A 26,697-nucleotide genomic window follows, 5' to 3' on the forward strand; every position below is an offset into this window, starting at 1 on the left:
GTATACAGCAATGAAAATTCAGAATCAAATCCAGTGAGTGCAAAACAGGAATTCAAACAAATTATATAAGCAACTCCAGAAAAGACAACAGCTAAAAATTTTTCTAACTTGGAATTTTTTATATTAAACTATATAGACTTTACCTTGAAACATTTTTTCTTTCTCATCTTGAGCACTTAATTTTACTTTCTCATCTGTACCTTAAACATAAACATCCAGCCACGCACGGATGAGATGCCCTCGTGCACAGTTATTATAATTAGCAGGTTCACTATCACTGCCCATCAGGTATCATGGCAACCTGGCAGTACTAAGAACTGCTAGAAAATGCTTCCAAACCCCACAAGACTGCAGTAGGCAAACCACACTGGGGACAGCTTCGGGCTGTCAACATCTGTGGGTGGTGTCCAGGGCACAGTCACAAAGGTCTCTGCCAACTACACCAAAAGGCACACACAGAAGATGGGCAGACCAGAGAGGATGAAAAGAAAAATCAAGCAATGAAGGAACGTGGCTGGCCACAGACAACAGCTGCCCCATTCTGCATCTGTGCCTGACGCGAATTGCTGTTCTCCGAGGGCAGGGAATCTGGATTCCCCTGAACTGCAGCTGTGAGCAGCATGCCCTGGGATCTGGAAATCACACCCTGACACTCCACACTCTGACCATTTGGCCGGGGTCTCCACCTGAAACTCCACACCAGCTGCATTTAAAACAATATTTAAACTTACACTTCCAAACCCTTGCTGGCTGTTTATAAACCGGCAGAAGGATAAGAACAGGTTACCAGGAACAAGCTCCCGATATTGATTTTTGGCGTGCGGTCAGGCATCTCCATTCGGTGTGGCTGCTGTCAAAGCCACTCTTTAACAGCTGGAGTCAAATTGCACTATTTACAGCGAGAGCCCTGTCAAGTGGACCATAAGCATCCTCACAATACACTATTCAAATGGCACTTTGCCACACAAATTGCCGGCTTGATGAATAACCTGTGTCAATGACTCAGGCCGATAGAAAAGTTTCATTTTTATGAGAGGTTTTACATTCACACATTAAGCAAGCTTTCTTTGAAGAACTATGAGGCTATATATTTTAGGCCTTTGGATGCTGGAAATAATTAAAATCTGTTTAAATACATCAAGGGAGCTTGACAACATTATATGGATCTGGTGTTAACTGCATTCGTCACAGGAGCCCACACAGTGCCCTTCTGTTGCGGGCGCTCCCCGCCGGCACGCGCAGCACAATTGGGCTCCCGCCAGCCACACCCCAGGACAGCCAGCAGCTCCTTCTGTGCTGATTTACATGGCCAGGCCTGAGCAGACACAGGCAGGCTCTGGAGCCCTGTGAGGAAATGCAGAGTGGCTGCTGTGTGAGGGCAGACAGCTGAGGTTCTAATGTGTGTGTGTGTGTGTGTGCCTGTGTGTTCCTGTGTGTGTCTGTGCATGTCTCCCCCACCCCAGCCATTCAGGCCTTCTCAGTGTGAGACAAAGCCTTGACGGGTGTCTCATCATTTTCTCCATAAAGAAGGGGAGTTTTTAATCAAAAAAATTACAGAGCAGTGAGGGGACACTCTTCATGAAACAGTTATTCACTGCTTACTACTGTAAGTGCATGAAGTATTAAGTATCACAGTAGCTAAAACTCCATAGACCTTAATATTTTTCTATAACTGCTTTATGAAGAATATTCCTTTGCTCAATCTGTGCTATTTCTGCTCAGAAACTTACCTTGCTCATGAAGTTCAGTAGCTCCAATTGTACAGAAAAGCATAAGAGAAATGGCTACACACTGCCAAAAATTCCTGTCACTTCACAAGGGTTCAAACAGCAGACTGTACATTTCTCCCCCAGAACACTTTCTCTACTCGGTCTTCCTAGGAAGGGTGTTTTCATTTCAGTGCTAAAATTTTAAGTTGACATTCATGAAATCAGAATTCTCAAACATTTTAATCACATGCTCAGAGAGAGAGAGAGAGAGAGAGATCATTATGTTTTTATTGAGTGCTTTTATGTTTAATGAGTCTGTTTTCTTCCAAATTTATATAAAATGGATGCAAAATGTTTCCCACATTAGAAAAACAGTTAAGCTCTTGCTTGTTAAAAAGATCAGAATCCAGATTAAGTGATGATAAAAAATGGGGACATTGTTATTCTACATGGAGGATTGATCCTAATGGAATGCAATTAATTTTTTTTCAAATAAATATTTATTCTTTTTTGAAATGAAGTGATTCTGATAATATCGTTCAATAAAAACCGAGTTAGGCTGCAATGTGTGCTGCAGTCACCATGAAGTGTTATTTAATATTTTACATGTAAACTTGCAGGTGAGATTTTCAAATATCACTAGTTAGGGGCTGCACCAGTCCTGCTTTGGTTACTTTGTATGTCTGACCAAATGTAGGAGAGGCGGAGACCCGTTCTCCATCAGAGGTCTAATGGGGTCCCATGTGCATTCCATGAGGGGTAGGAGAATTTAACAGATAACCGACAGACATCACAGGGTCAGACAAAGGAGAGATGAAAGCACAGTGCTTCTCGAAAGCTCAACCGGAATGCGCAGAAGCACGTGTGCATTTTTCATTGATGATCAGTTTTGCCAGTTTAAGGATGCACATGTAAGTCAATTATTTAATGAAAACTCCATGAAAAATCTCAGTTGGGATGGGGGCCATAATTTGCACACCCTACTCAGCATGCTGAAAAGGACAGTTTCTCCAAACACATCTAAGTTCCCGCTTCTGTCAGAGACCAGACTAGAATCAAGCAAGGTCTGTCGGGCTACAGGGCACCCAGTCCAGACATCAGGGTGAACTACCGCCCTACAATCTCTGACATGCAGGGAAAGAGGAGGGGCTGACCTTCGCCAGCTACTCCTGGTGCCGAGGTCTCCCAGCCCAGAGAGGTCTGCAGAGATGTTTCCTGGCCAGCCACAGTGTGGCACCAGCACTGGCATTACCTGTCTGTGCAAAGCCAGGAGAGCTGCTGTGACGCAACTGCTGGATGAAGTACTACCTACAGCTACATCTGGGCTCTGCCAGCAGAAGTGTTGACTTAACCCTGATCTTGTTCTCCACTGTGCAAAACAAACAGAATGCAAACAGCATTTGCGATTTTAAATTACCTCGTAGACACAAAAGGCAAAGGGTGAACGTGACTTGCAGGATATATTTTATTGACCCTGCCTCTCCTGCAGGCCCTGTCATTGGTGTGCGGTGCTGGACACGTGCTTGGTGCTGCAGAGCAGATGGTGAAGCATGGAACAGGTAAGCAGGGGCTGCCGGGACCTTACAAATGATCAGGCAAATGCAAGATCCCCATGATGTTACAACAGGCCTACACGGTGACAGTTAAAATAACTCTGCCTATCCATGGACTCACTTTACAGACGAGACATGCAGAAAAAGAATTTAAAACCAATCAACCAACCAACAGACAAAACAGGCCTTTCCTCCTTAAACTATGAGGAAGTGACAAAGATTTCTGCCATGTAGACACAATTTAGCAAAGTTGTTTATTCTCTACTTTAGATGAAATTCCTCCCACTGCAATTTAAACAGGTTCTATCTTGCTTTTATCCTCAGCTGAATCAAAGAAAAGCAGCTCCTTATCACTAACATGATACTGTATTCCTTAAGTCCTTTAAGACTTTGACCCTTCTCTCCTGCCCCCCAAATTTTTTTCTGCATCTAGCTGCACAGATTCAACTCCTTCCGCATTTCAAACTGGGCCTGGTTTTGAAATGGTTTTAAAATGCTCTCTGTTGTGTGTGCTGTTCCCCATGTGTACTCTTCAAATCTAAGGGGAGAGATTGAACACAGCATCCTAGAAATGTCCATGTACTCCTAACACAAAGAGCTCATGACACAGCCCTACACAAGCTCCTGCTGAAGCAGTTCGCTCGGAAAGCTTTGCACCTCTTAATTACACCCCACACAAACCCTGAAACACAAGGCAACCTCAGGCCCTTCTAATCATGGCAGGCATCTTGCCACCTATAAATGAGTGCGATTCAAACCCTTGTCTTCCAAGCTGATATGTTTTCTTATGCAAACTCATGGAGCATTTTAGTATATTCACCATGAGAATGAAGAACCTACAAGCACCTTTGAAATTTCATGCTTATCAAATTTATAAATTAAAGAAGATTAAGATCAAGTAATCTCAGCAGCCTAACCTTCAGAAAAAATGCTACAAGATGCAATGAATGGCCTCAACCTCAGGAGCCCAGGAGACAGAAGGGAAAAGCAAGCACAGACTAAGTTGAAAGTCAATGAAAGTCACTGTAGCGAACCCAAGTTCCTTAGATACAGTGGACAGGTGGCCTTGTCTGCCCCCTTCTCCTCCTGCTGCAGAGATGAAGGCTGAGAGAAGCAGTCACCAGAGGCAAAGGGCAGCAGCTAGAAAATAAAGTTGAACGCAGCCTAGGAGTAGGAGAACAAGACCCCGGCATTTTATTGCTTCCTGAAGTCAAGAAAGAAACAAAATTACATGAAGAAAATGAAATCTATCTGTACTATCATCACTACCTAAAGGGTAGCTCTGAGGTTCTCCCAGAAACTGGAAGAGAGAGCAATCAGTTTACCTTCCGGGAACTGAGCTACCAATCTGGCACTTGATGAATGAGCTCTGCTCGCGCAGACCTGGGCAGAGGAAGTCACGGTCAGCACCGTCAGCTTGAGGGTCCTCCTGCCACCCTGCCTAGGATGTGTGCACATGTGACTTGACTTTCCCCAGTGCCCACAGCATCTCTGCAGATGCCTTTTAAAAATAAGAAATAGCTTTTAAACATAAGATCAAAAACTGGTGTGGGCCATCTAAACACAACTGACTAAAGGAGAAAAGAAAAAACTGCTGCCTCATCACGGGCTGTAGCAGCTGAACAAGGATGACAGGAGCAAAGCTGGAACTCCCATGCACAGTGGCAGGGTCCTGCACGGCCAGCGTTCCCGAGAAGGTAGTGGCTGCAGGGGACTCAGCCTTGGGCCCGAACCTGGGTCTGCCTGGCCTTGAGGACACTGTGTGACCGATGACCCAGCAGAGCTGTGGGGAGAAGGTGCTCACGGCGGTAGCCACGCCAATGGCAGCCGTCACCGTGAAGTCGGCGGTGGAGTTCCCGGTGTGTACATTCAGCTGGTTCGTGTCTGGATGGTGTGAGTCAGGTCTCCAAAGGCTGCCAAACCCTAGACTCACTGGTAAAATCTAAATCAGTCTCTGCACCTAAAATTCTAAGGACCACATGCCAGCCCGTGCCCTGCTCCTGACACTGCACCCTGAACAAAAGGGCTTTCGGCCCCTTTGCCTCTGATTGGGAGACCCGGGAGGCGAAGCAGCCCTTTGGGAAGAGGCTTAGTGATGATATGTAGCAGGGTTCTCAGTACTAAAGGAAACTGGCAGCAATACATGACCAGAATCAGCCAAACCTTGACTTACAATCCTGCTTCCAATGTGTCCTTCAAATAATTTTAATGAAAAAATTCTTGGGCTCTTAGGCAAGCTGTTCATAAAAGTAAAATACAAAGGAATAATAGAGTCATAAAAAATAAAATTATCAGCAACAGTAAAGATACCACGCAGAATATGATGTGGATGAAATGTACAGAGATTAGACATATTATGAAGATATGTTTATGGGTGAACTACATTGGTTATGTGGCTATAAATGGCAAGGTTACAGCATGTTGAGGGTGTAAAAGTGATTAGAGGGAAAGGAATATCTCAAGGAAATCAGACTGAATTATTACCTCATGTGACCAGGGAAAAATGGTAAAGTTGGTCTGAGTTTCTGCTGGGCTAGTGGGCTTGGTTTGAGAGAGTAAGCACAGACTCCAGCCGATTTTCTCCCCAAGTCAGGATCAAGAGAACTGCCCATGAAATAATCCACTCTTCCTGATACCTTTGTATTCATTTGCAATAAACATGTTCAGAAGGGTCGAATACTCTCAAATGAAAAATAAAAAGGAATCCAAGCTACAGAGTGTAATTTTTTCTTTCCTCTGAAGACCAGAATTCGAGTTACGATCTTGTCGGAAACGATGCCCTAAGAGGGATATTCTTTGCTTGGAAGCGGCCGCAGTGCCCTGGGATCGCCAGGGGATCAGCCCAGCCTGGGTCCCCGTCTCTCTCTGGGGTCTGATCGCCCAGTGCGGATGCACCCGCTACTTCTGCCTGCTGCACGGCGGCCAGGTATGGACTCACCTGCCACAGGGCCTCTGCCTGCAGACCGGGGCAGCCCAGGAGCCCCTGCTCCACACTTCCGTGCCTCCAGGTCTCCCAGGGGGCTGACGGTGCCGGCTCAGGCGTCAAAAGCTGCGAGGCACCACAGCAATTAAGAATAATTCTCGCTCTTTCTCCTGTCTCATGTCTTTCCAAAGTGCCTGGAGAACGAGGTTAGAAATAAAATGTAAGTGAAATAGTTGTGAAGAGTCCCAATCCTTAAGCTAACATGCCTGCCTATCTTCTTGCAAGCTCCAAAATAACCCACCCGGGCGCTGCTGCTGATGATTCAAGTCACCCTCTCTGCAAGGCCTCCATGTGGACGTGAAAAGCTCCCCTCCGCCGCATGCTTCTGCATCCACTGAGCCCAACTGGACCCTGGGTGCTCACCCACAGACAGGCCTCGCTTAGCACACAGCGTGCAAGTGACCGCTCGCGAACAGCCACGGGACCCTGGGTGCTGCCCCCTAGCGTTCCAGCTCCCAAGCAGCACACGTGTGCCGGCTTCACGAGGGCCCTGAGGCCAGCTAACTGCTTCAGTCGCTCGAGCATGTGCACCACGTAGAGGGTTTGGATCACTTCAGGCACAGCCAGCTGTATGCCAGCCTCTTCCAGGCTGCGGCTCCTAGAGTTGGGGCGGGGTGGTATTGCCACCCTGCACCCTTCTGCCTTCACCTGCACACTACCGGGGCAGGGAAGCCTCTCCTTTTGCCAATCGTTCAGTTCTAGCAGGGTGGCTGGCAAATCCCAAATTAGAGTTAAAGAAAGTGAGTATAAAACAGAGTAGAAGTTACCCCAAATCAATGCACAAATGGTGCAGTGTTTCTATAAAATACGGTGCTATGCGCTCCAGGAAATCTCTGGCCTGTCTCAGATCGGTTGTGAGTTCATGTCCAGCTTAATACCATGCTAAATATCACCCTATATCCAAGCGCATAAAGATGCTAAGTAATGTTATCTTGGTAAATAATACCAAAAATATACATTTCACTTCATATTATGCCTTTCCTAACAAGGAAAAGATATATTATTTGTTAGGGAGAAATAGAATCAACTCTTACTGATAGTAATAAGGAAACATCAAAGTGATTACAATAAGAAAATGGTAGTAAGAATTATGGACCGTTGTGCCTTCAGAGAGGTGGGCGGGCGGATGGATGGGGACAGACTTGGGGATTCTGATTATTCAACCCTTTCTCATTTCTCCTCTCTTCCACACCCATCCTTCATAGCAACTGAGCAGCCATACTCGGTGCTTTGGATTTTGAACCAGTGACAGCTACTGTAGTAAGACAGCACTGTAACTGATCTACACTCATGAATAAGCGTCGTTAACATGTAAGACATTCTCTCAAGCTCTCATCTTCCATCAAGACACTAGATTTTCCACAAATGAAGCAAACAACAGCATCAAGAAGATCTTCTCTCAAGAGAACAGCAATAAGGACACTTTTTCAAGCCGAAGATTGTAGTTGTTACTGCTTCCCTGAAAACGATGAACTCTGGACTCTGGAGCTTTCCCCCCTAAGGCCACTGTCTTTCTGAGAAGTCTCTCTGAACGTGGTGTCTCACACATGTTTCCTTCTCAGTTTCCTGTGGTTTCACAAACTGTGACATTTGAGAGTATTTTGGGAATTTTCTTGATGGGATCTCCCTGTGTTGCCTAGGCTGCTACTAAACTCCAGGGCTCAGGGGGCTCTCCTTTAGAAAAAGATGGGGTTATGGGGATCGTCACCATGCCCAGCTTGTGGGAATTCTCAAGAAATCGCTAACTGAACTCTTCCATTCTTTCTTTTTCTTTCTTTCCTTTTATCTGGTACCAGGGATCAAACTCAGGACCTTACCCTTGCCAGGCAAGTGTGGTGCCACCGAGCTACACCCCCAGCCCACTAACTGAACTTTAATGCAGATGCTAAGTTCCTTCTTACGCTGTATATTTTTTGTGTTATGTCTTAAGCTACACTGTCTATGCAAACGTGATTATTTCCTATATTTTTGGTGATGGCAGAGCTCATCTATGCACTGCAGCAGTCGAAATCCTCTCTTACTCCTGTGCACCTGTTCTCCCTAATCCCCCTGAGCACCCACTGGACGCCATACACTGTGACGTAGCATGAGCAGGGTGACTCAGCCCAGGCACGGACCCCCATCTCAGGGTGGCCCAGCGGGAAGAAACATCTGAAAACTCTTCTGCTAAAACCTTTAGGGTAACACACACGCTCCGTCCACCCATCCTAACAAAATAGTGGGCAATCATTTCTATCATGATTACTTATGCAATATTTTACAAATAATGTACATAATTTTTGTTTCAAAGAACTAGTTACAGCCCACATAAAACACTGGCTGTGGTCAGAGTTGGTTTAAGTCAGCACAGGAGATAAGCAAACTACACATCCCAAACAATACTTTGATTTTCCACATGTGCAGGAAGAGCTTTCAAATGCCCTTGGTCCACACTCTGTGGGGATGGACAGGGACTTCCATGGGTGCTGATTATCAATTCAATGCCTCCCTCATTACCTAGCTATGCAAATGGATGCAAGCTCCATAAGATTTCTGCTTTAGCTGCTAGTGCACTGAGAATCTCTGTGGGCAGAGGGTGCTGGAAGACCCAGGAGAGGAAGGGTTTCCTCCCTGGGCCCCCCAAGCCAAGAGCCTGAACCCCAGCCCAAGTTCCTGTAGAGCTTTGCTCCACAGCTCCTGCAGGCTCTCTGGGCTGCGCTGGTGCTGTCACAGCTTCCAGTGAGCTATGCCAGGTGCCCAGCTTTCTCCAGCACCCTGCGGGCCATGGCTGGAAATCCACCAGTGCCATCCAGGAAAGATACCCACCTCTCTCCATCCCCTCAGGGAGGCCGGAAGTCAGCCCTGGGACGTGTATGGGAACCAACAAATTATAAGTAATTTTTTTTCACAAGAAAGGGAAGCCATACTGAAGGAATACTGATGGGATTTAGGCAATATCAGAATTTTCTAAGTAATTTCTATTTTGTGATTGGTAATGGATACATATTACATTTCCAAGAGCACAAACATGTGAAGAGATAGAGTTAGGCCCTCCCCTCCTGACAGCCACTGTCTCACTGAATCTAGCACGGTATTAGTGCTGGGCACTACTGATAGCACTGATTATGATCAACTATGCTTCTCTGTAGAACAGAATAGGTTACAAAAAAGTAGTGAAATCCCTAAGATCAGCAGGTTCCACCAACAGCCAAGGGCTACCATTGAAGTCCCCCACCCGCCAGGGGCCTGGCCTCAGGCTGTTGCAGGATCATCACTTCCCTGCTGCTCCCAGGGAGTGTGGCATCCACCCAGCAGAGGCTCATGGCCATCACCGTACACAAGTGTCACAGGAAATGTGCAACTCAGGTGTGCAAGCAAGGATGGGGCCTTGGGGTGGACAGAGAAGACAGAATCTGAGTGCTGGGTTAGGGTTAGGGCACTAACTCAGCAGCATGGCAGATGTACACAAAGGTGGTGATCTGATAACAAACTCATGATTGCCTCCCATCAGCCGGCGACACCTTCAGGGCACAGAATACCTTTTTAAATGTCCCTGCACTGTGACCTTAACCCCAGCCTGCACAGCTCAGAGTACTTCAGAGCAAGGGGGGCATTTATCAGTCTGGCCACACTCAACCTCAGACCTCCAGGACGGGGTGGGGCTGGGTCTCATCAAGTTGCTGAAGTAGAGGTTTAGACACCACACTACCCTCCCAGAGTGGGAGCAAGGCTGCTTTGATGAGTGCTTATGAAGTGTCCCTCCTTCCGAAGTGTGCGATGACCACTCAGCATCTATTATGGTTACATTTTACACTTTCAACCTCACTCTGGAACCAAAGAACATTTACCAACAACTCGGGGGAAGGTGAACAGAAGAGCAGGTCCTGCATGACACTGTGAAGGGCACATGAGAGGTTGTAAACATCTCCACATGACTACAGTCCTGCTAATAAGCACTGGGAAATGGTATCCACATTGTGCTATTTAAGTTTTATGCCAGGTGTGAACCAACTGTTTAATCTTAAAATGTTTTACCCCTTCGGCTTTTCACGGGTGCTCTGCAGAGGCCCAGTCCTCACGCATCCTCTCTGGGCAGTGATTCCCTGTGTGGGGCGAGTGTCCCCAGGAGCAGCCTGCGGCTCCTGCAGGAACAGTGGGTTCTGGACAGGAGACCCTACCCTGGCTCCCAATCAAGATGCCATGACAGGACGCCAGTTTGTGCAGTCTTGCTTGCTTTTTAAAAAGTTTTCATTTTTAAGTGCTTGAGGGGAGGCTGGGGTGGAAAGGGAAGAGTGGCCTCTAGGTGACATCAGTTCTCCCTGGGCCTGGCTGTGTTTTGCCCCAGCAGAGGCGGCAGTGCAGATGTGGCACCAAGGCTCCTCGCCCCTCACGGCACCCACCTGCCCCTCTGCACCACGTCTACACCCAGGCACAGAGCCGCTCTCTGCACCCCTCCAGGACCACAGGCAGGATGCTCAGCAGCACCCCAGGGACCACAGTTCTACTCGATCCCTCAACTGGAACAAATGGGCCAGCGCCCCAGCAACTGCCCTGGAACCTGGCAAATGGACGGGGTGGGGGTGACCAAGACTAGCCCTCAGCTAGCCTTGGGGCCAGATACCAGCCGGGGAGTTCGGTGTCCCCAGTGGCTCTTTGAAGGCAGAGTTCTGTGAAGTTTCTGAAAGGGGGTCAGGGAGACCACAGCACAGAGGAGCTGAAGGGAGACTGCATCTGTGAAGATGGAGGAGGCCACGAGAGGACAGGTGTGGCAGACAGGGAAAGAACCTCGCCACGCAGAGCCCACCCGCTGCTGCCAGGACCTGAGGAGCTCAGATGCGAGCTGCCCCGAGGAGCACAGCCAGCCAGCACCCACACCTGGGCCTGAGCAGTCTAGGCCAGAACCCCGCTGTGGGACCAGACCTGGCTCACAGAGCAGGGAGACAGCAGGTGGGGCTGTTGCTGCCACCAAGTGAGTGGAGCTTGTTGTGCAGCAACGGGAAGCCACCTGGGCCAGGTCTCTTGCAGTCCCGCCACAGTGGTCTAAGCTTGGACCTCACATCCTTTATTCTTCCTCCCTATTTTATATGTGAAAGTTTTGATTTTTAAATAAAAGCACTAAAGGCCCATAGGCCAAAAGATATGAAAACAAATAAATATGAGAGCTGGTTACATATTTAATAATTTTTATAAGGTCTGCAGCACAAATTGTGACTTGTTTCATCCAGTGTTTGCATTTCAATTCTCTTGTTGGATCTTCAACCCATAAATACCCTCAATTTTGATCTATTAGTGTGAAATACAATTCATTTTCTAAATTTTCAAGAGTGATTTGCTTCCTGGGGAACAGTGAGCTGAGCCGTGACAGCCTGCCTTCCCGGTGGAGCGCCAGCGGGGGCGCGAGCCTTGGGGAAGGGATCTGCTTCCCCGGACGGAGGGGAAGGACGGAGGCACGGCCAGGCTGCAGGGATGAAGGAGCGACAGCCTGGATAGACCTGGCACATCCTCACAGTCAAATCCCCGCGCTCCGCGCCAAGCCAGGATGAGACTTTGGCACTGGTCCTTACCGGTCCATCCCGGAAGCGCAAAGACCTCCCGTCTGATCCTGACAAGAAAGTTAATGGCAGAGGTTGGACATTACTGATACACTGTGCATCTGGTAACCTGTCTCTCTCAGCCTGGTCAGGACCTCCTTTCCCAAGAGTAACAACCACTGCAGTCCACTGAGGCTCGGGCAGCAGCTGCTGGGAACTTGCCAGGGAACCAATGGAGGCAGCCTGGGGAGCGCAGATGGCTCCTGGGGTTCACTTCCCAAGAACCCCACAGCTGGGACACCCACCACAGCCAAGGTCCACAGCAGGTGCCACAGAGAGGCCTAGCCGGGCATGGGGCAGCCTCCGGATGGCCCCTGTCCAGGAAAGAGCCCAGAAACAGGCACTGCAGAGGCCGACGGACCCCCTGGCCACGTACTGTCCAGCGGCGGAGTCAGCCGCAGGGTTGCTGAGGACTCTGTAGAGAAAGGGAAAACCGAGGAAGACAGCGACTGACTGCCAAGGAAACAATAAAGGGAGCAAAGGGAGGACTTAAGTGGTGAAAGTAACTTTATCAGCAGATAGCGTTTATTTTTATCATTGGGATGAGACCGTATTGATTTTCACATCTGTTTCTGAGCATACAAAATGTCCCAAAGACATCCTGCAGACACCACAGTGACATGCCTAATGCACATTCCCCACGCGGGAGAGCCCGGTGTCATCGAGGTCACACTCAGTGAGTGTACACACACCCGCTCCTGTGTATTTTCGTAGAAAGAAGTTAATCATACAACATAGGATTTAAAAGTCATTAATGAGTACCTGAAGACAATACAGAACCACAATCCTATAAAATATAATTCTGTAAAACAGTGTAGAAAATCCTTCAAATGTTAATAACTAATAAAGATTGATAAAGAAGCAGGTCTGAATATGAGGAAATTAAATTATTAACAGCACAGCAGAAACTGCCCTAAGCAGATCATTTTATCTCCTGGAATTTCCTCACCATGAAAGGGAAAAAAAGTTTGTAAACTTAGGAGATCAAATGAACATTTATATAAGTGCCTGGAAGCAGAGGTCCAGGCTCAGCGCATGGGACGGCAGCAATGTTGAGACAGTGTTATGGGGTGGGGGGTGTACACACGCATGTGTTCCCATGCACACGTGAGTACACAGGTCTGCTGAGGATTTATCCTGAGGTAAAAACACACTCAGCGAGACTTGCATGCTGTTCTTCAGAGCTGCAGTACTAACTTGGATTTAAATTGGCTGAAGACAAAGTCAATCTCACTGGTACTATTGCAGCTGCACTCTGGTATTCGAAAAACAAAAGGGATGCGGAAGGTCATCAGGGACAACCTGCCTGGGAAAAGCTGCACTGACTCAGCCTCCTGCCTGCACAGCTGCCTGAGGGATTCTGACACACCCCAGTGCCTAACAAGAGCTCTGAGCCGAGAATCCCATCGTGGGTCTGGGGAAGTCAAAGAATCCTTTTTGTAATACTGAAAATAAAATACATGGGCTTATAAATTATCAAGTGTATTGACACGCAATCATAAAATGCTCACATCACCATAAAAAATATAGAGACAGCTCTGTTTATGCTGATATGCACGAGCAAAAACACTGAAGGTACAACACACCAACCTTTGCCAATGGTCACCCGTAAGCACCGGCATCCCATCGCCCTTCATGAGGGTCTTCGTACCTCCTGGGTTTCTCTGGTGTTTCAACACAGCGTGCTTCCCTCCACCCTTCAGGGCATTTATTGCACTCACAGTGTTGTGCAGGCACCGCCTCTCTCTGGCCTCAAACCGTTTTCTTCACCCCATGAGAACATCTCCGCCCACAGCGTTCTTCCTTCCCCATCTTCCAGCTGTGGGTTTGACTCTTCTGGACATTTCATAGGAAAAGAACCATGCGATACGTGTTCTCTGTGTCTAAATTTTTCACTTAGCAAAGTGTCCTCACAAACCATACATCTGCACCTTGTTTCTCTTTAAGACAAAGTATTTTATTCCATGTCTATGTCACACCTTGCTTACCTCATCCCCGGATGATGGAATCTGTGCTGGTCCCACCTTCATGCACCACGTGTCCCGCCATGCTGAACACTGAGGTGCCGGTCTGTGCAGGCACGCGTTCCCACTCCTTGAGGTGTGCGGGACGCACTGCTGCATGCGTGGCAGCCCTGTGCTCAGCTTTCTGCGGAAACGCCAAACCCTCTCCTGAAAGGGCGCCACTGTATATTCCACCTCCACATGCCACTGTTCCAGTTTCCCACCTCTGTCCTAGCCACGTTCCTCTCCACTCAGACACAGAAATGGACACGCACACTTCTAGGAGGAGAGGCTTATTCTGGCTCACAGTTCGTAAGGTTTCCTCCTGGTCGGCATGGCAGAAGGGCCTGGTGCTCCCATCATGGCGGCCAGGAAGCAGAGGGGCCAAGCGGGGAAGGGAGATGCACGCTCCGGGCCACATCCCACATCCCACATCCCACATGACTTGGCTCCTCAGACCAGGCCGCACCTCCTAGCAGCACACGCAGCTGAGGACTGACTGGCAGATGAATCCACTCCGAGTACAGTGTCCTGATCCAGTGACGGTTCCAAAAGCCCCTTGAGGTTTCCGGCCAGCATCTCAGATTACACCGAAGCAGCCTTGCCACCACTTTCCATTCTCCACTCTGTTTCATCATTCGCACCTTGTTAATGTGACACGTGGCATCTCACTGTGATTCTGACTTGAGCTTTCCTAAAAGCTAATTATGCTAATAAGCTTTTCCTGTGTTTGCTGCCATTTGCATATCTTCTTTGGAGAAATATCTACCTAAGTCCTATATGCTTTTTAAAACCAGGGTGTTTGCCTTTGCTGCTGTGCTCTGGAGTTATTTATGTGTTACAGGCATTAAACTATTATCAGATATATGGTGTGCACATGACTTGCCCATTCTGTAAACTTTCACATTCTTTTTGCTTGTTTTTCTTTTCACTTTCTTGATAGTACCCTTTGATGCACAGAAGTTTTAAAATTTTATGAATTCCAATTTCGTTTTTCACATATATTTTTCCCTTTTGTTGCTCTAGTTTCTCCCTTATTATAGCAAGTCGGTGATACATACGTACAGTGTACATATCTCTTCATACATCTGTGTGTCCGTCGATATCCATTCGTATTCTTCACGCATTGTGTGTTAAGTCTACTCATCATCGCTACCCCAAGAAAACTAAGGCACTGATCAATTTAGTGATTTACCAAAGTGTGCACAATTTAACAGCAGGAGATTCTTCTTTCTTAAATTCTAGGCAGTGACATTAGCTTGACAGGTCAGAAATGAGTAATGAGTCACATGGCACTATCTGCACTAGAGAAGCTAAATTCCTTTTCATTTTGAAGTGAATTTACCAAGTGCTTATTGAGTTCTTCACGTGTGTCAGGTGCTACAGTTGCTCCTAGAAATAGAGCAGAGAACATGACAGACACAGTGCTTGTGCTCAGTGTCTCAGCCTAGGGAGAAGGATCAGCACTCACCCCAGAACTGTCAATCTGTGCGGGAAAGAGCCCTGCGCCACAGAAGTGCCAGGGCCAGTGATGCATGTGTCCTCTGAGAGAACCCCGTCAGTGCGCTGGGACCCCGGGGCCCTGCAGCCCTGCTGGATGCTGCTGCCTGCTTACGTTGCAGCTGTGTTCCAAGCTGTCCCAAAGGCACACATTTTCCTTGGTTCTGTGAAGGTTCCCAAATGAGCCCAACTAGAAAGAGTGGGATGGTGAAAGCTTAAGTACAAGGTGAGAGGGTGATTTGTGGAGGATTTATAATAAATCATGGGTAATACTGAAGCAGTGCTCTCTGCCATGAAGACCTAACTTCTCACTGAAGAGCTGAAGCAGGACTTGTGTAACACAAGAGAGGAAGGGGCAGAACAAAACGAAAAGCAAGGGCTGTCTGACTCCCGAGGCTCCTGGGTACCACCTCCTACAGAGAGACTGGGCTTTGACAATTGTGCAAATATTTACTTGTTAAACTTCAAACACAGTTCACATCCACAACTGCATATAAATGCAGGCACAAGTGCTGGCACACATAATGCTACATGAACCAAGCCTGTAAATTATAGCTTAGCTGTGCTGGCAAGGGCCGTGGAGGAGATGGAGATTCAAAGCACATACAGGAAGCTGAAAATATATGTTGAGAAATAATAGCAGAAATTATTATAATAAAAGAAAAGGAGCTTGGAAAGGGTAAAATAGGAAAAATCCCAGCCTATACTTTAATGTATCCTATTTTTCTTTTCTGAAAACAATCATCCCAAGAGGGTTCCATCTATAATCTGCCACAACAAAATAGGGTGGCTTCGAGAAAATGACAGGCCAGAGAGGGGACAGCCTGCGGGATGCTGCTGGCCAAAATCCCGCGACGGTTAATACCTTAGGGTGACGCCACTCAGCTCAGCCGAGCCTATGAAGGTGTGACCTTGAGAGAACCGAGCCAAGGGCCCTTCTGTGAGGCACAGCCTGTCACTCCGTGTCTTACACTCCTGTTTTGTACGTGCAGCACTGCAGCCACGAGAAGCTATTAAAGAAGGCAGCACGTGGGGCTGCATGGAGGAACGGCTGCTCCTGAGGTGAACTTGGGCGATATTTTGGGCTGCAGAGTTAAGAATCTAACCACATCACCACACTGCCCCAGCGCCATCTCACAATGTTTCTGAGCGACCAAGTCCCACACGCAAGGATTCTTTACATCCCTGGTTCTAACGGTTGTAGCAAACTCAGATCTAGGGAAAATTCAACATGGATATTTTCTTAAAATATAATCTATTAGATCTTAGTTGACAGTATGCATCTTTCTGAATCTTTTAAAAAATGTTCTTGAGACTAACCATAGTTAGTTCTTTTTTTTTTTGGTACTGGGGATTGAACTCAGGTCCTTGCGCTTGCAAGGCAGGCCACCAAAACGCTGAGCTAAATCCCCGGCCCAAAAAATTCTCTATGGTGCCTGGTTTTTGGTTGTTGTTGTTGTTCCGGGAATCAAACTCAGGCCCTTGCACTTTCAAGGTTTCAAGACAGGCGGCGGAACCGCTGAGCTAAATCTCCAGCCATAGTTAGTTCTTGAAACTATGGAAAAACAAATGCTTCACTGTATGACATCACTGTGAATGGGAAAATGTCTAGCTAAACACTAACAAGAAAAACACATTAAGAGATAGGAGATTCCATACACAAGACACAAACTCCAAAGTCCATTCTCATTTTACTTCTGAAGTTCTGCTGGGCAGACTGGCACACAGCAACCCCTGCCATGTGCTGTGTCAGTCTGCCCCGGAGCACCCAGGGGACAGAGCCAGCTCTGAGGGATGCCCGTGACCTCGCATTGTGCAGAGCTGCCGCAGGAACCACAGCCAACTCCTGTCAGTCCCCTGCTGCCCTCTGCGGGGGCATCCCCACTTCGCTGCACAGGGGGCCTGGGCCAGAGAGGAAGCAGAGGCATCTGAACGGTGCAGGAGCCAAGAGCCAGCAGCAGCCCCACTGGACCTCCCGCCCTTCCTCACAGGAGGCGGGCACACCTGCTCCATTCTACCCAGGCTAAATGCAAGGGCCTCCCCAGAGGGCTGTCATGGAAACAATGATTTTTATGTACTTGCTTGTTTGTTTTGTATTTTTTTAGTGTACAATTCCATGCCACTAAACACATTCACACTGTTGTGCAATCTTGCAACTGATTTCTTTTCTGCAAGTTTGTATATGCACAGTACATACAAAGATCTTCAAAAACAGCAACTGTCATTCTCAGGGGCCTGTAAACCAGAGCTTCCTGCTGCCTGTGTTGGGGAATAAAGCTTTACTGGAATACAGCCCACCTAGTCCTTTATGGATTTATCTACGGCTTCTCTTCAACCATCACGCAGAGCTGAGAAATCACAACAGAGATCATGGTACACAAAGATGAACACATTTTCTACCCTACTGTGCACACAGAAAAGCTTTCCTGAACATCTTAAACAGAAAATTTTATTTTAAAGCAAATAAGGTTTCATTTCCAAAAAGTTTGAAAATTTCATTTTCAAAAAATCCAGTTGTTTATTAAGCCATATTTCACAACACAGGTCATCAGCATAACAGAAGAATTCAATCACAGCAGCCATTTTAATAACCAAAGAAATTCATTATGCAAGTGTTCTGCTAGGTAAATCCACTACCATGAACACAAACGTCCCCTGAATTATTTCAAATTTCATTTGTACGTGAACAATCCTCTCAGGGTGACCTTTCCGCACTTTGGGGCATCAGTATTCCATCACCCGACGGGGACAGAGCAAGCGGGGCAATGGAGCAGCACAGTCCTCTCAGCCAACCACACGACACGCGGGGCTCACTGTGAGCCCAGACCCGCGCTCCCGCGTCCTCCTTCCCTCACCAGGCCAATGCAGGGCGGTGCAGCTACCCCACCAGGCACACCGGGGCCCTCGTCAGTCCCAGGTGCCGGGCCTGTGATTTTTAGCAGGACATGGGCTCCAGAGCGAGGTCACTCCAGGCTCCCAGTGCTGGCCTCCTCCACCTGGGGCCCTGCTGTGCCTCCCAGCCCACGGTTGTGCCGTTCCTTTCTGGGGCCTTCTCCCCACACTCTTATCGCCACTGCTCCCGCCTTCTCCCCGGGGCTGCTCTAGTGCTGACAGAACTGAGAGCTGCTTTACGCCAACTTACTCCTCCTTCCGGCACGTAGAAGAGCCATGTGCTAGAGAAACAGAGCAAAGACAGGGCCCTTCCGCTGAGGACCTCAGTTTAACCCTCAGGAAAGAACAGCTGCGAGCAAAGCAAAGAGGCAAAGGCCCAGGGAAAGGTTACAGTGAACGCACAGCGCTGGCCCCGGGAGCCCAGGGGAGACATGGACAGAAGGCCAAAGACCCACTTTCAGCAGAGCAGCGGGGATCTAGAGCCCCACACCTGCCTAAGGGCCAGATGGACTCATGCACCCCAACCTCCTGGGGCCCACAGACACTGGGGTCCCTCCATCCCATCACCTCCTGTGCTTCTCCCGGTGCGCCAGGCACAGAGTGACAGGGACATTCCCCTCAGACCCTGTGTAGCCCGTGTCAGACTCGGCCGCTACTGTTTTCTCCCAAACTTTATGAAAATGTATAGAAAACTTCTGTTCCCAGACTTTCCACCTCTATAAGGAAGCAATAAAATAAGAGTCAAGTACTAAAAATGTCATACAGCCATCTTAGCCATCAGAAATCCAGCCTGGGGAATAGAGAGTAGGTTGTTTGATTTTAAGCAAAATGAGAAGTACAGCCCTGCAGCCTGCCTTGCCCTGGGTGTCCTGCTCTGTCACAGAGAGACTGAACCGTAGAACTGGATGGTCCAGCCTCCAGCTCCTGGTGGCCCTGGGCAAAGGGAGGCGAATCCCTGCACATCTGTGGGGCTGTTTCTCCCTGATTAGGGGTGACCGGTCTCCCTGAGCATCCCCTCTCATGGGCAGCCCAGAGAAAGAGACCCCCATGGACCAGTGTCTGGGCACTAGGACCTCATCACCTACTGACGCCCTCTGCCCTAATCCCTACCCACGACCTTGCAAACCCCTCTCGGTGAAGTCTGTGCTCGAGACCCCCTTGAGTTTAGTCCATGTCCTGTAAGAACCACAGTGGAAAGACAATGTGGACATGCATCCATCAGCACGGGGACAATTCCAACAGAGAGCAGCTCAAATCGTACACAGCACTGATCAGGCAGTGGAAGGGATTATTTTCTTCCTGTTTATTTTTCAAATGTTCTACAATATTTGGTTATGTATTTGGGGGTATAAAAAGAAAATCAGCATTAAAACAGCACGGGGATAAATACAATCTCAAGAGTCACAGTGGGCCGCTATCCTTCCTGTACCCCCACAGCTCAATGACAAGTTGCAGGCCTGGAGGAATCCTGTGAGCGACCGGGCACTTCTCTAGTCTTGCTGGATTCTACATCTATCGCAGAGGTGGCAATCCTGCAGCACAGGGGCCGCAGTGGGCATGAGAGCCCCCTGTCAGCATGAGAGCCAAGTCGCCCTGCAGTGGAGCATCAGGTAACAGTTATTTTTCTACAGTATTCAGGTGCCACTACAGTGGGGGTGCTTTGGAATAAATAAGTGGGCTTGGGATTGCAGTTTGGGCATTCGGTCTCTAAAGGTTCCCATCACTGATCTATAGACACATGTTCAGTCACCATGCATCCCCAGTTTGAACGACAGTTGTCCACATTTCTAAGCAGACGTGTTTCACAGATTAGGGTTCCACACTCGACAGAAGTCAAGACCTGGCTGTGTTTGTGGATAGTTAGAGCAACAAGAACCTGTGACCAAGGGCTCCTGCCTACAGACCCTGCTCACAGCCTCTGGGTGCTGGGTCCTGAGGCCCAGGATGGAAGTATGAGGCCTGTTCCACAGACACCTGGGGAATCCACCCAAGGTCACCCAGGGCTCATTCACAGGACCTGGAGCAACCCAGGCTCCAGAGCAGATTTCATCCACCACACCAGCTCCACCCAGATTCTAGACTCTCCCAAACCGGGAGATATTACCTGAACCCCCACGCCCTCCGAGGGTGAGCTGTACAATCCTATGCTTTTCCATGTGGCAAAATCAAAGCCACTCTCCTCTCGAAGGACACGTGACTACTGCTTCCCTGCCTACCCTGGGAAGACAGACACAAGAGCCACCAGAGCTGCAAACTGATCCTCAACATGAGACCCGGAAAACTTGAGCACCTCAGTCATTATCAACACAGCAGACAATGGCAAAGCACAGAGCAATTCTCTCAGGGAATCAGCTTCAAACTACAGTATTATAAACTACTCAGGCTGATGACAGCACCCAACCAAAATCACCTCAGGCTACTCAATAGTCGTGCAAGATCACCCGTGAATCGGGCTCTGGAGAACCCTGCCTGGCTTTCAGTAGTCACCACACCTTGTTTGCCTTGGCCCCCGCGCCACTGCTGATCTTTAGTCATGCAGTGGAGCTTCTCAAAGAGCCTTTCAAGTTCATTCTCTGCAGCACAACATCCGAAGTTCCATGAGCCACTCCGTTTTCAGTTTCCCTGACTCAACTTTTTGGAGTTTTATAATTAATTATATTCCATTATTACTGGTCATCAATTAGCTCAAAATGTTGTGGAGATGGTTAAGTATGCTGAAGAAGGCAGAATTTAATGATAATTTGAGACCAGTAGGACACTAAATTTCTTTCTTGTTAATAATTAAAGTAGATAACTTATGTTTTTATTTATAGCTTCCAGAAATATCCGGCCCATCCCTGAGCACTGCCCGGTCAGCTAATCCACACTGGCCAGGGTCTGGCGGGGCTGCTGGCTCTCCTTTCCACATGTGATGTGGCCACTGAGGCCGGTGTCTCGGGGTCCTCTCCGGACTTCCCCTCTGCCTGGCCAAATGCTCGCCCTCATCAGTATGGAAAGGGTGGAAGCAAGTAAAAGCCCGGCTTACCTGTTTCAATCTCCCAGATGTAGGCAGAGTCATCGGCGCACCCAACAATCAGGAAGTTCTCCACCGGGTGCCATTTGATGGCAGTCACAGGGAAGAGGTGCTTCCGGGCCTGCAGGAGGAACCTCTTCTCTTCCAGGTGCAGGAGGGCTACCGAGTGGTCACCGCACACACAGCACACGGTCCAGTCGTTGGGAGACAGCAACACGCCTTGCTGAGTGAGGAGAGCATTTTTTTAGGACTAAGTCAGGTATCTCCCCACAAGAGGAAGCATTTTCGTAAGGCCCCAGTTCTACTTTCCGCAGAGCCTCTTCCCACAGCCTTCTGCGGAGGAGCTCCAGACAACTCACAACGCCACAGGAAGGCCAGGACACGCAAGGGAAAGGACCCACTCTGCTCAGAAGATAAATGAAGGACTTGAGCATCACTCAGCAAACTCCAGCAGAGGCAGACATCGGAAACAGCACAGAATAAAACAAACCCCGGAACTAATTTGCTGCCACAAGATGAAGCTATTTGTAGACATGAGCTTAGGCCTAAGGGTATCATGAGCTCAGAGTTTCCACTTAAAGCCTCAGAATGAGATTTGGTGCCATTCCCACAACTATACAGATTGTACTCCCAAAAGGAAACTCAGTGTAGACACAATCTAAAAGAGGTAAGCACTAGATAATTCCATCTCCAAGACACAAGGGCCCCAAACAGGCTCAGAGGACATCACTAAAACACCGTGTGAGAAGTCGGCATGTGTTTACCCTGACCACAGTTTAGGACATGGCCACCCATGTGAGGGGCTGTGGACTTGCCCCGAAGTTTGGCTGCTGTGTGTGAAGTCCTGCTGAGCTATCCTGAGCCTTTTCAGGGCCCATGGTAACCCTGGCGAACATATTTTCTTTCCTTATTCTCTTCGAGGAGACTATGGAAATCCTGAGGTGATATATTTAAAAATGGCTGGAGGAACACACACGTGGCCTGGACTTGCAGAATGGATGGAAGCCATTTCTCCAGCCATCCCAGGTCTTGGAGACAAAGCACAAACACACAGTCACTGCATGAGTGAGGCCAATCCAGGCAGCTGAAAGGTGGTTCTTTAGGAAGAAGCGAGAGGAGGGTGCAATCCAGAGGAGAAGCAGAGAAGCATGCTATTTGGGTGCAAGGGACCTGGCTTCTGAGCTTTCCTGCAAGTCCCCAGACACTGGTGTGTTCTGTCCCCAACGCCCGTGGGGTTACTGCTCTGCTGTCAGCAGTGACCCTGTGTGGGACCTGTGAGAATGACCTCCCTGAGAAGTCATCTGTGACTACCACAGGAGTGGGGGGGTGAGGGAAACGGGCGGGACTGGCACGCTGTCACTGAAAGAAATATAATTAAAAACAAAGCAAAGAAAAAGATATGCCGAGGAACTCCAAATTGCCACATGGAAGCTTTCTTTTATATACTCACGTTACTTTCACTCTGGTTTGTGTGTTGCTAAAATATTGCTTCCTATGTCTTAAATTTTCTCCAAGTTTAATTTGGAGATGATTTTCATAATATAATGGAGAAATAACATTATAAGCCAATCAGCTATTTTATAAAATCACTTCACTTGTATTATCCCGTGCTTTTGGTGCACAGGAAATGCAAAAGCTGCTTGTTCATGTTTAACAAAGACATAGCAGGCAGAATTTAAGCTGACATTTCATGAGAAAATATACACAAAAATGTTTCGTTTTGCCTAACACAAAGTAGATGATCATAAATTTGTTGAAGCTCAATATTTACTTAGAGATAAATAAGCAAACAAAATTGATGAAAAAACAATGTAATTATTTATCAGTACTATAAAAGGAAATTGTTGAAAGCACAGGTTAATTTCTAATTTATACATTCTTACATTTTCTATTTGTTTTTGCATTATCTATTTTATTTTGAAAACAACACAGAGAACTAGAGGGAAAAAAGGGTAACTACTTGGGAAAATTGTCTATTGTAAAGTTGCAATTGATTAAACATTTGCTTTAGAACCATATTATGTGTGTAAGAATAAAATTAACATAAAAGATGAGAAATGAACAGGAAAAAAATCACCAGTTACATTATGAGTACACAGAACTTTTCTTCCTATATAAATATAGGCCATTTTTTTCCTTCTTTTCAAAATATCCTGCAATGTTACATAACTCAAATTATGTGTTTTGTTTTGTTTTTCTTTTTAACTTACTCTGAAGTTCTCTGGTGACATCAGAAGACTCGTTACTGGCCCTGCTTCCAAAAAGAAAGTATGCAACAATTCTTCGGTAAAGATGTCCCACAGGATGACGCATGAGCTCTGGTCTCCTGACAGCAGCCAGCTTTGGTCCAACTTTGAAGAGAGGCCATGAGGGTACAGTAAGGAAGTCACACTGTGCTGGTGGCCATTAAGGACTTTGTGAGCTGGGGAATCTAGACAACAATCCAGTATCACATAATGCAAAAGTTACTTTGTTCAGGAAGTAACTCTGACATTTTCTTATGCATATTTTTAATGTAAGCATGCACTTGTCTAAAACAATTAGAGGGCAGGGATGTAGCTCAGCAGCACAGCACCCACATGGTAAGTGCAAGGTTCTGAGTTTGATTTCTGGTACCGAAAATAAAATAAATAAAATAAAACAAAACAATCAGAGAGCAGTCTTTAGACTGTCTTAGAAGGGAGTTCCTCCTGGAAGCCAGGTGAAGGTGTGCAGAAAGCACTAAAGTTGGTTCACAGCTATGGATTCTTTATGGGTTTAGCAAGCTACCAGTTCTTGCACCATGAAGCAGCACTGTTCCTAAAGGAATGAACAATTATTATTTCTGCTCCACAAAAAAGCCAGATTATGACTCCTGCTCTCTACATGAGTATAATTAAGTTAAGCCTAACATATGAACATTTTGATTCAAAAAATGTTGGAGATTATGGAGCTCTACCTCTTTTTTGCTACAGTATGTGAGGCTCAAGAGGCTAAAGGAGTTAATCCCAAGTGTCAAAACCCAAGGGTAACGTATAAGGGCACTGATCTGCTGTTAAGGAGACCTGCCCTTTATGTGAGGTCAATCACTTCCTAGATGGGACTGGTGGCGAGGAGGTGGCCTTTCCCTTTCACTCACATGTGCGCTTCTGGAGGGATGGACACGAAGTCTGTGGCTCCCTAGCACTCTGCCTGGCACGCAGTAGGCCCACAGTATTTCAGACCCCATCTGTGCCAATGTGGGGCTGTGGGCACCTTCCTCCTCTTCCCACCAACCACCTTCTCCCCTCTCTTATAGTGACCTGAACTCCTCAAGACTCTCAAGGCTCCTGGGCCACAACCTCCCTGCATTCAAAGTGAAAGTGAATCCCCACATCCACTGTTACTTCACTGACTCCTACCATAAAGCACATCCTGCCTGCCTTCCCCTAGCAAATCATGATGAATATTAATTCAGATGCTGCAGGTCAAACGTAAGTTTAGGGTTTCTTTCGAGGACATTAGGATAAGTCAGCCTAGATGAAAATGCTAAGGTCTTGGATTTCTCACTGCCTTCTAGGAGCAGCTGTTTGGCCACTGATGCTTCTCCTCTCTCTTCACAGCCACTTGCCCTGAGTGTCACTGAGCCACAAGTCAGAAGCATCCGGGACATGGTCACAGGTCAGAACAACAGGGGACCCGCCCCCAGTGAGATTTAACTCTCCTCTCAAGGTCTCACATTCTGACAGGAATTACATGATTTTACAGTGGCATAGCTTTTCTGCACAATCTAAATCTCAATCCCCTTCTGTTTTCCTCCATATATAGACAACTCACCGCATAACAGTATTTAAGTACTTGCTATAATCATGCAAAGATATATAAACACACATACAGATTTCATTAACAAAAAAAAATTAAAACAGGAAGGTACCATTTTGCCCAATTGGCAAAGATTTTAAAGCTAAATAGCACACAAAGCTGGCAAAGGTTTGAGGGCACAGGCATTTGTAAAAGCTACTACTGGCCTTGTGTGTCTAGTGATGCAAGGCTTTTACAGAACCTATTCAATATGCTTCCCAAATTAAAACTAAAAACAAACACTGATCCAGTAATTCTTCTCCCGGGGGTGAGTACTACAGGTATACCTACATGTATGTATAAGGATAAATAATCCTTTATTAATAGTCTAATGCACTTAAAGACTAGAAAGGATAAACACCCATGATGAGTTTTAAATTTAAATGTGATGACTGTTAGCCATTTCAAATATGCTTATCAAGAAGAAACATCAAAATACTTTATGAAGATTTCTTTAAGGACATCTTAGCAAAGTGGACAGGGTAAGCATATTTGTGTATTAAAATTACAGCATATACACCACTACTCAGAATGTACTTGTGTGTACATGGAAAATTTCAAGCAGGGTACAAAGAAACTTATTTACTGTTGCCTTTGATAAAAGCAAGTAGAAGCTCAGTAAGGAGAGACATATTTCTCCTTGCACTACTTTCTTCCTGAGTTTTGAAAACCTCTACGCTTTGCTTCAATGTTACAATGTGCACAAATCTGTCAGCAAGCACAGTCCCTGCGGCTCTGAATGCTCCTTGGTGCAGTGTGAGGCCCTGAGGCTGAAGCCTGGATGAGCTTTATAAAAGGGGCCCTCTAGGATCAAGTCACCTGGCACAGAACCGCTATGCAGGAGCCCTGCTCTGGCCACATTCAGCGCCTGTGTGACAAAGATGGCACCATCCTCGCAGCCGCAGATGAGTCTGTCCAGGCTGGGCACATACTCTGATGTCGTGACAGCCGGAGCCCCGGCCTCATCCCCAGACCCAGAGAACCTGTCCAGGATGCTTTGTGACAGTGTCTGATGCCTATCAAAATTATCTTGAAGGGCCCAGGTGGTGGTGATCGGGATCTCTAAAAGGAAAACATACAGAAAGGGGGAGTTGGTGTTTATCAATTCCTAATAGGGAAAATACTAACCAGGCATCATCTCCAAAACCATGGAGATGGAGTAAGAGCTGATCCAACGCACACAGCTGGTACCCATCCCTTGCTACATTCAACTGGTGCTGATCTGAGTTACACTGGTTGCAGTGAATCAGGTCTGAGCTTTATATCTACACCTGCTTTAAAGAGGTGTGATAAAAAAATAGTGAATGTTTAGCTTTCTCAAAAATTATTACAATAAAACACATTACCATTAATGTCCCCCAGAAAATACTCCTCCTGCCTTCAAATACCCTTCTCTCTTGGTTCTTGCCACTTTCTGCAGCAGCTCTGGAGTCCTCTTTCCTGAGTGTCTTTACTTGTGCGGTCCTGGCTGCCTTGACAGCCTGAATCCCTGCAGAATGTTTTTCATTCAAGGTCAAAATGACCTTGGGGAAGAGACATAAATTGCATGGCACTAAGTCAGGTGAATAAGGTGGATACAGACACGCTGTAATGTTTAAATTAATTTGAAAATTTAGACCAGGGTGCGTTTACAGTAGATAATGATTATATTTATC

At 47.1% G+C, this 26,697-nt stretch overlaps 1 protein-coding gene across 6 annotated transcripts in view; it reads right to left on the reverse strand.

Annotated features, from left to right (window-relative positions):
• Positions 1–26,697, reverse strand: part of Wdr72 (WD repeat domain 72) — a 154,198-nt gene that overhangs the window by 107,742 nt on the left and 19,759 nt on the right. For 5 of the 6 annotated variants that reach the window (XM_010609056.3, XM_010609057.2, XM_010609055.2 and 2 more), the window contains 4 exons: positions 25,862–26,104; positions 23,434–23,654; positions 21,236–21,446; positions 6,201–6,379 (listed from right to left, as the gene is read on the reverse strand). In XM_010609056.3, coding sequence (XP_010607358.1) covers positions 6,201–6,379; positions 21,236–21,446; positions 23,434–23,654; positions 25,862–26,104 — 854 coding nt within the window. The remainder of the gene's footprint in view (positions 1–6,200; positions 6,380–21,235; positions 21,447–23,433; positions 23,655–25,861; positions 26,105–26,697) is intronic. The other variant, XM_010609058.2, reaches the window with a different exon arrangement.

This window comes from Fukomys damarensis, unplaced genomic scaffold (genome assembly GCF_012274545.1).
Source record: "Fukomys damarensis isolate Sample0158 unplaced genomic scaffold, DMR_v1.0_HiC HiC_scaffold_17, whole genome shotgun sequence".
Classification (NCBI taxonomy): domain Eukaryota; kingdom Metazoa; phylum Chordata; class Mammalia; order Rodentia; family Bathyergidae; genus Fukomys; species Fukomys damarensis.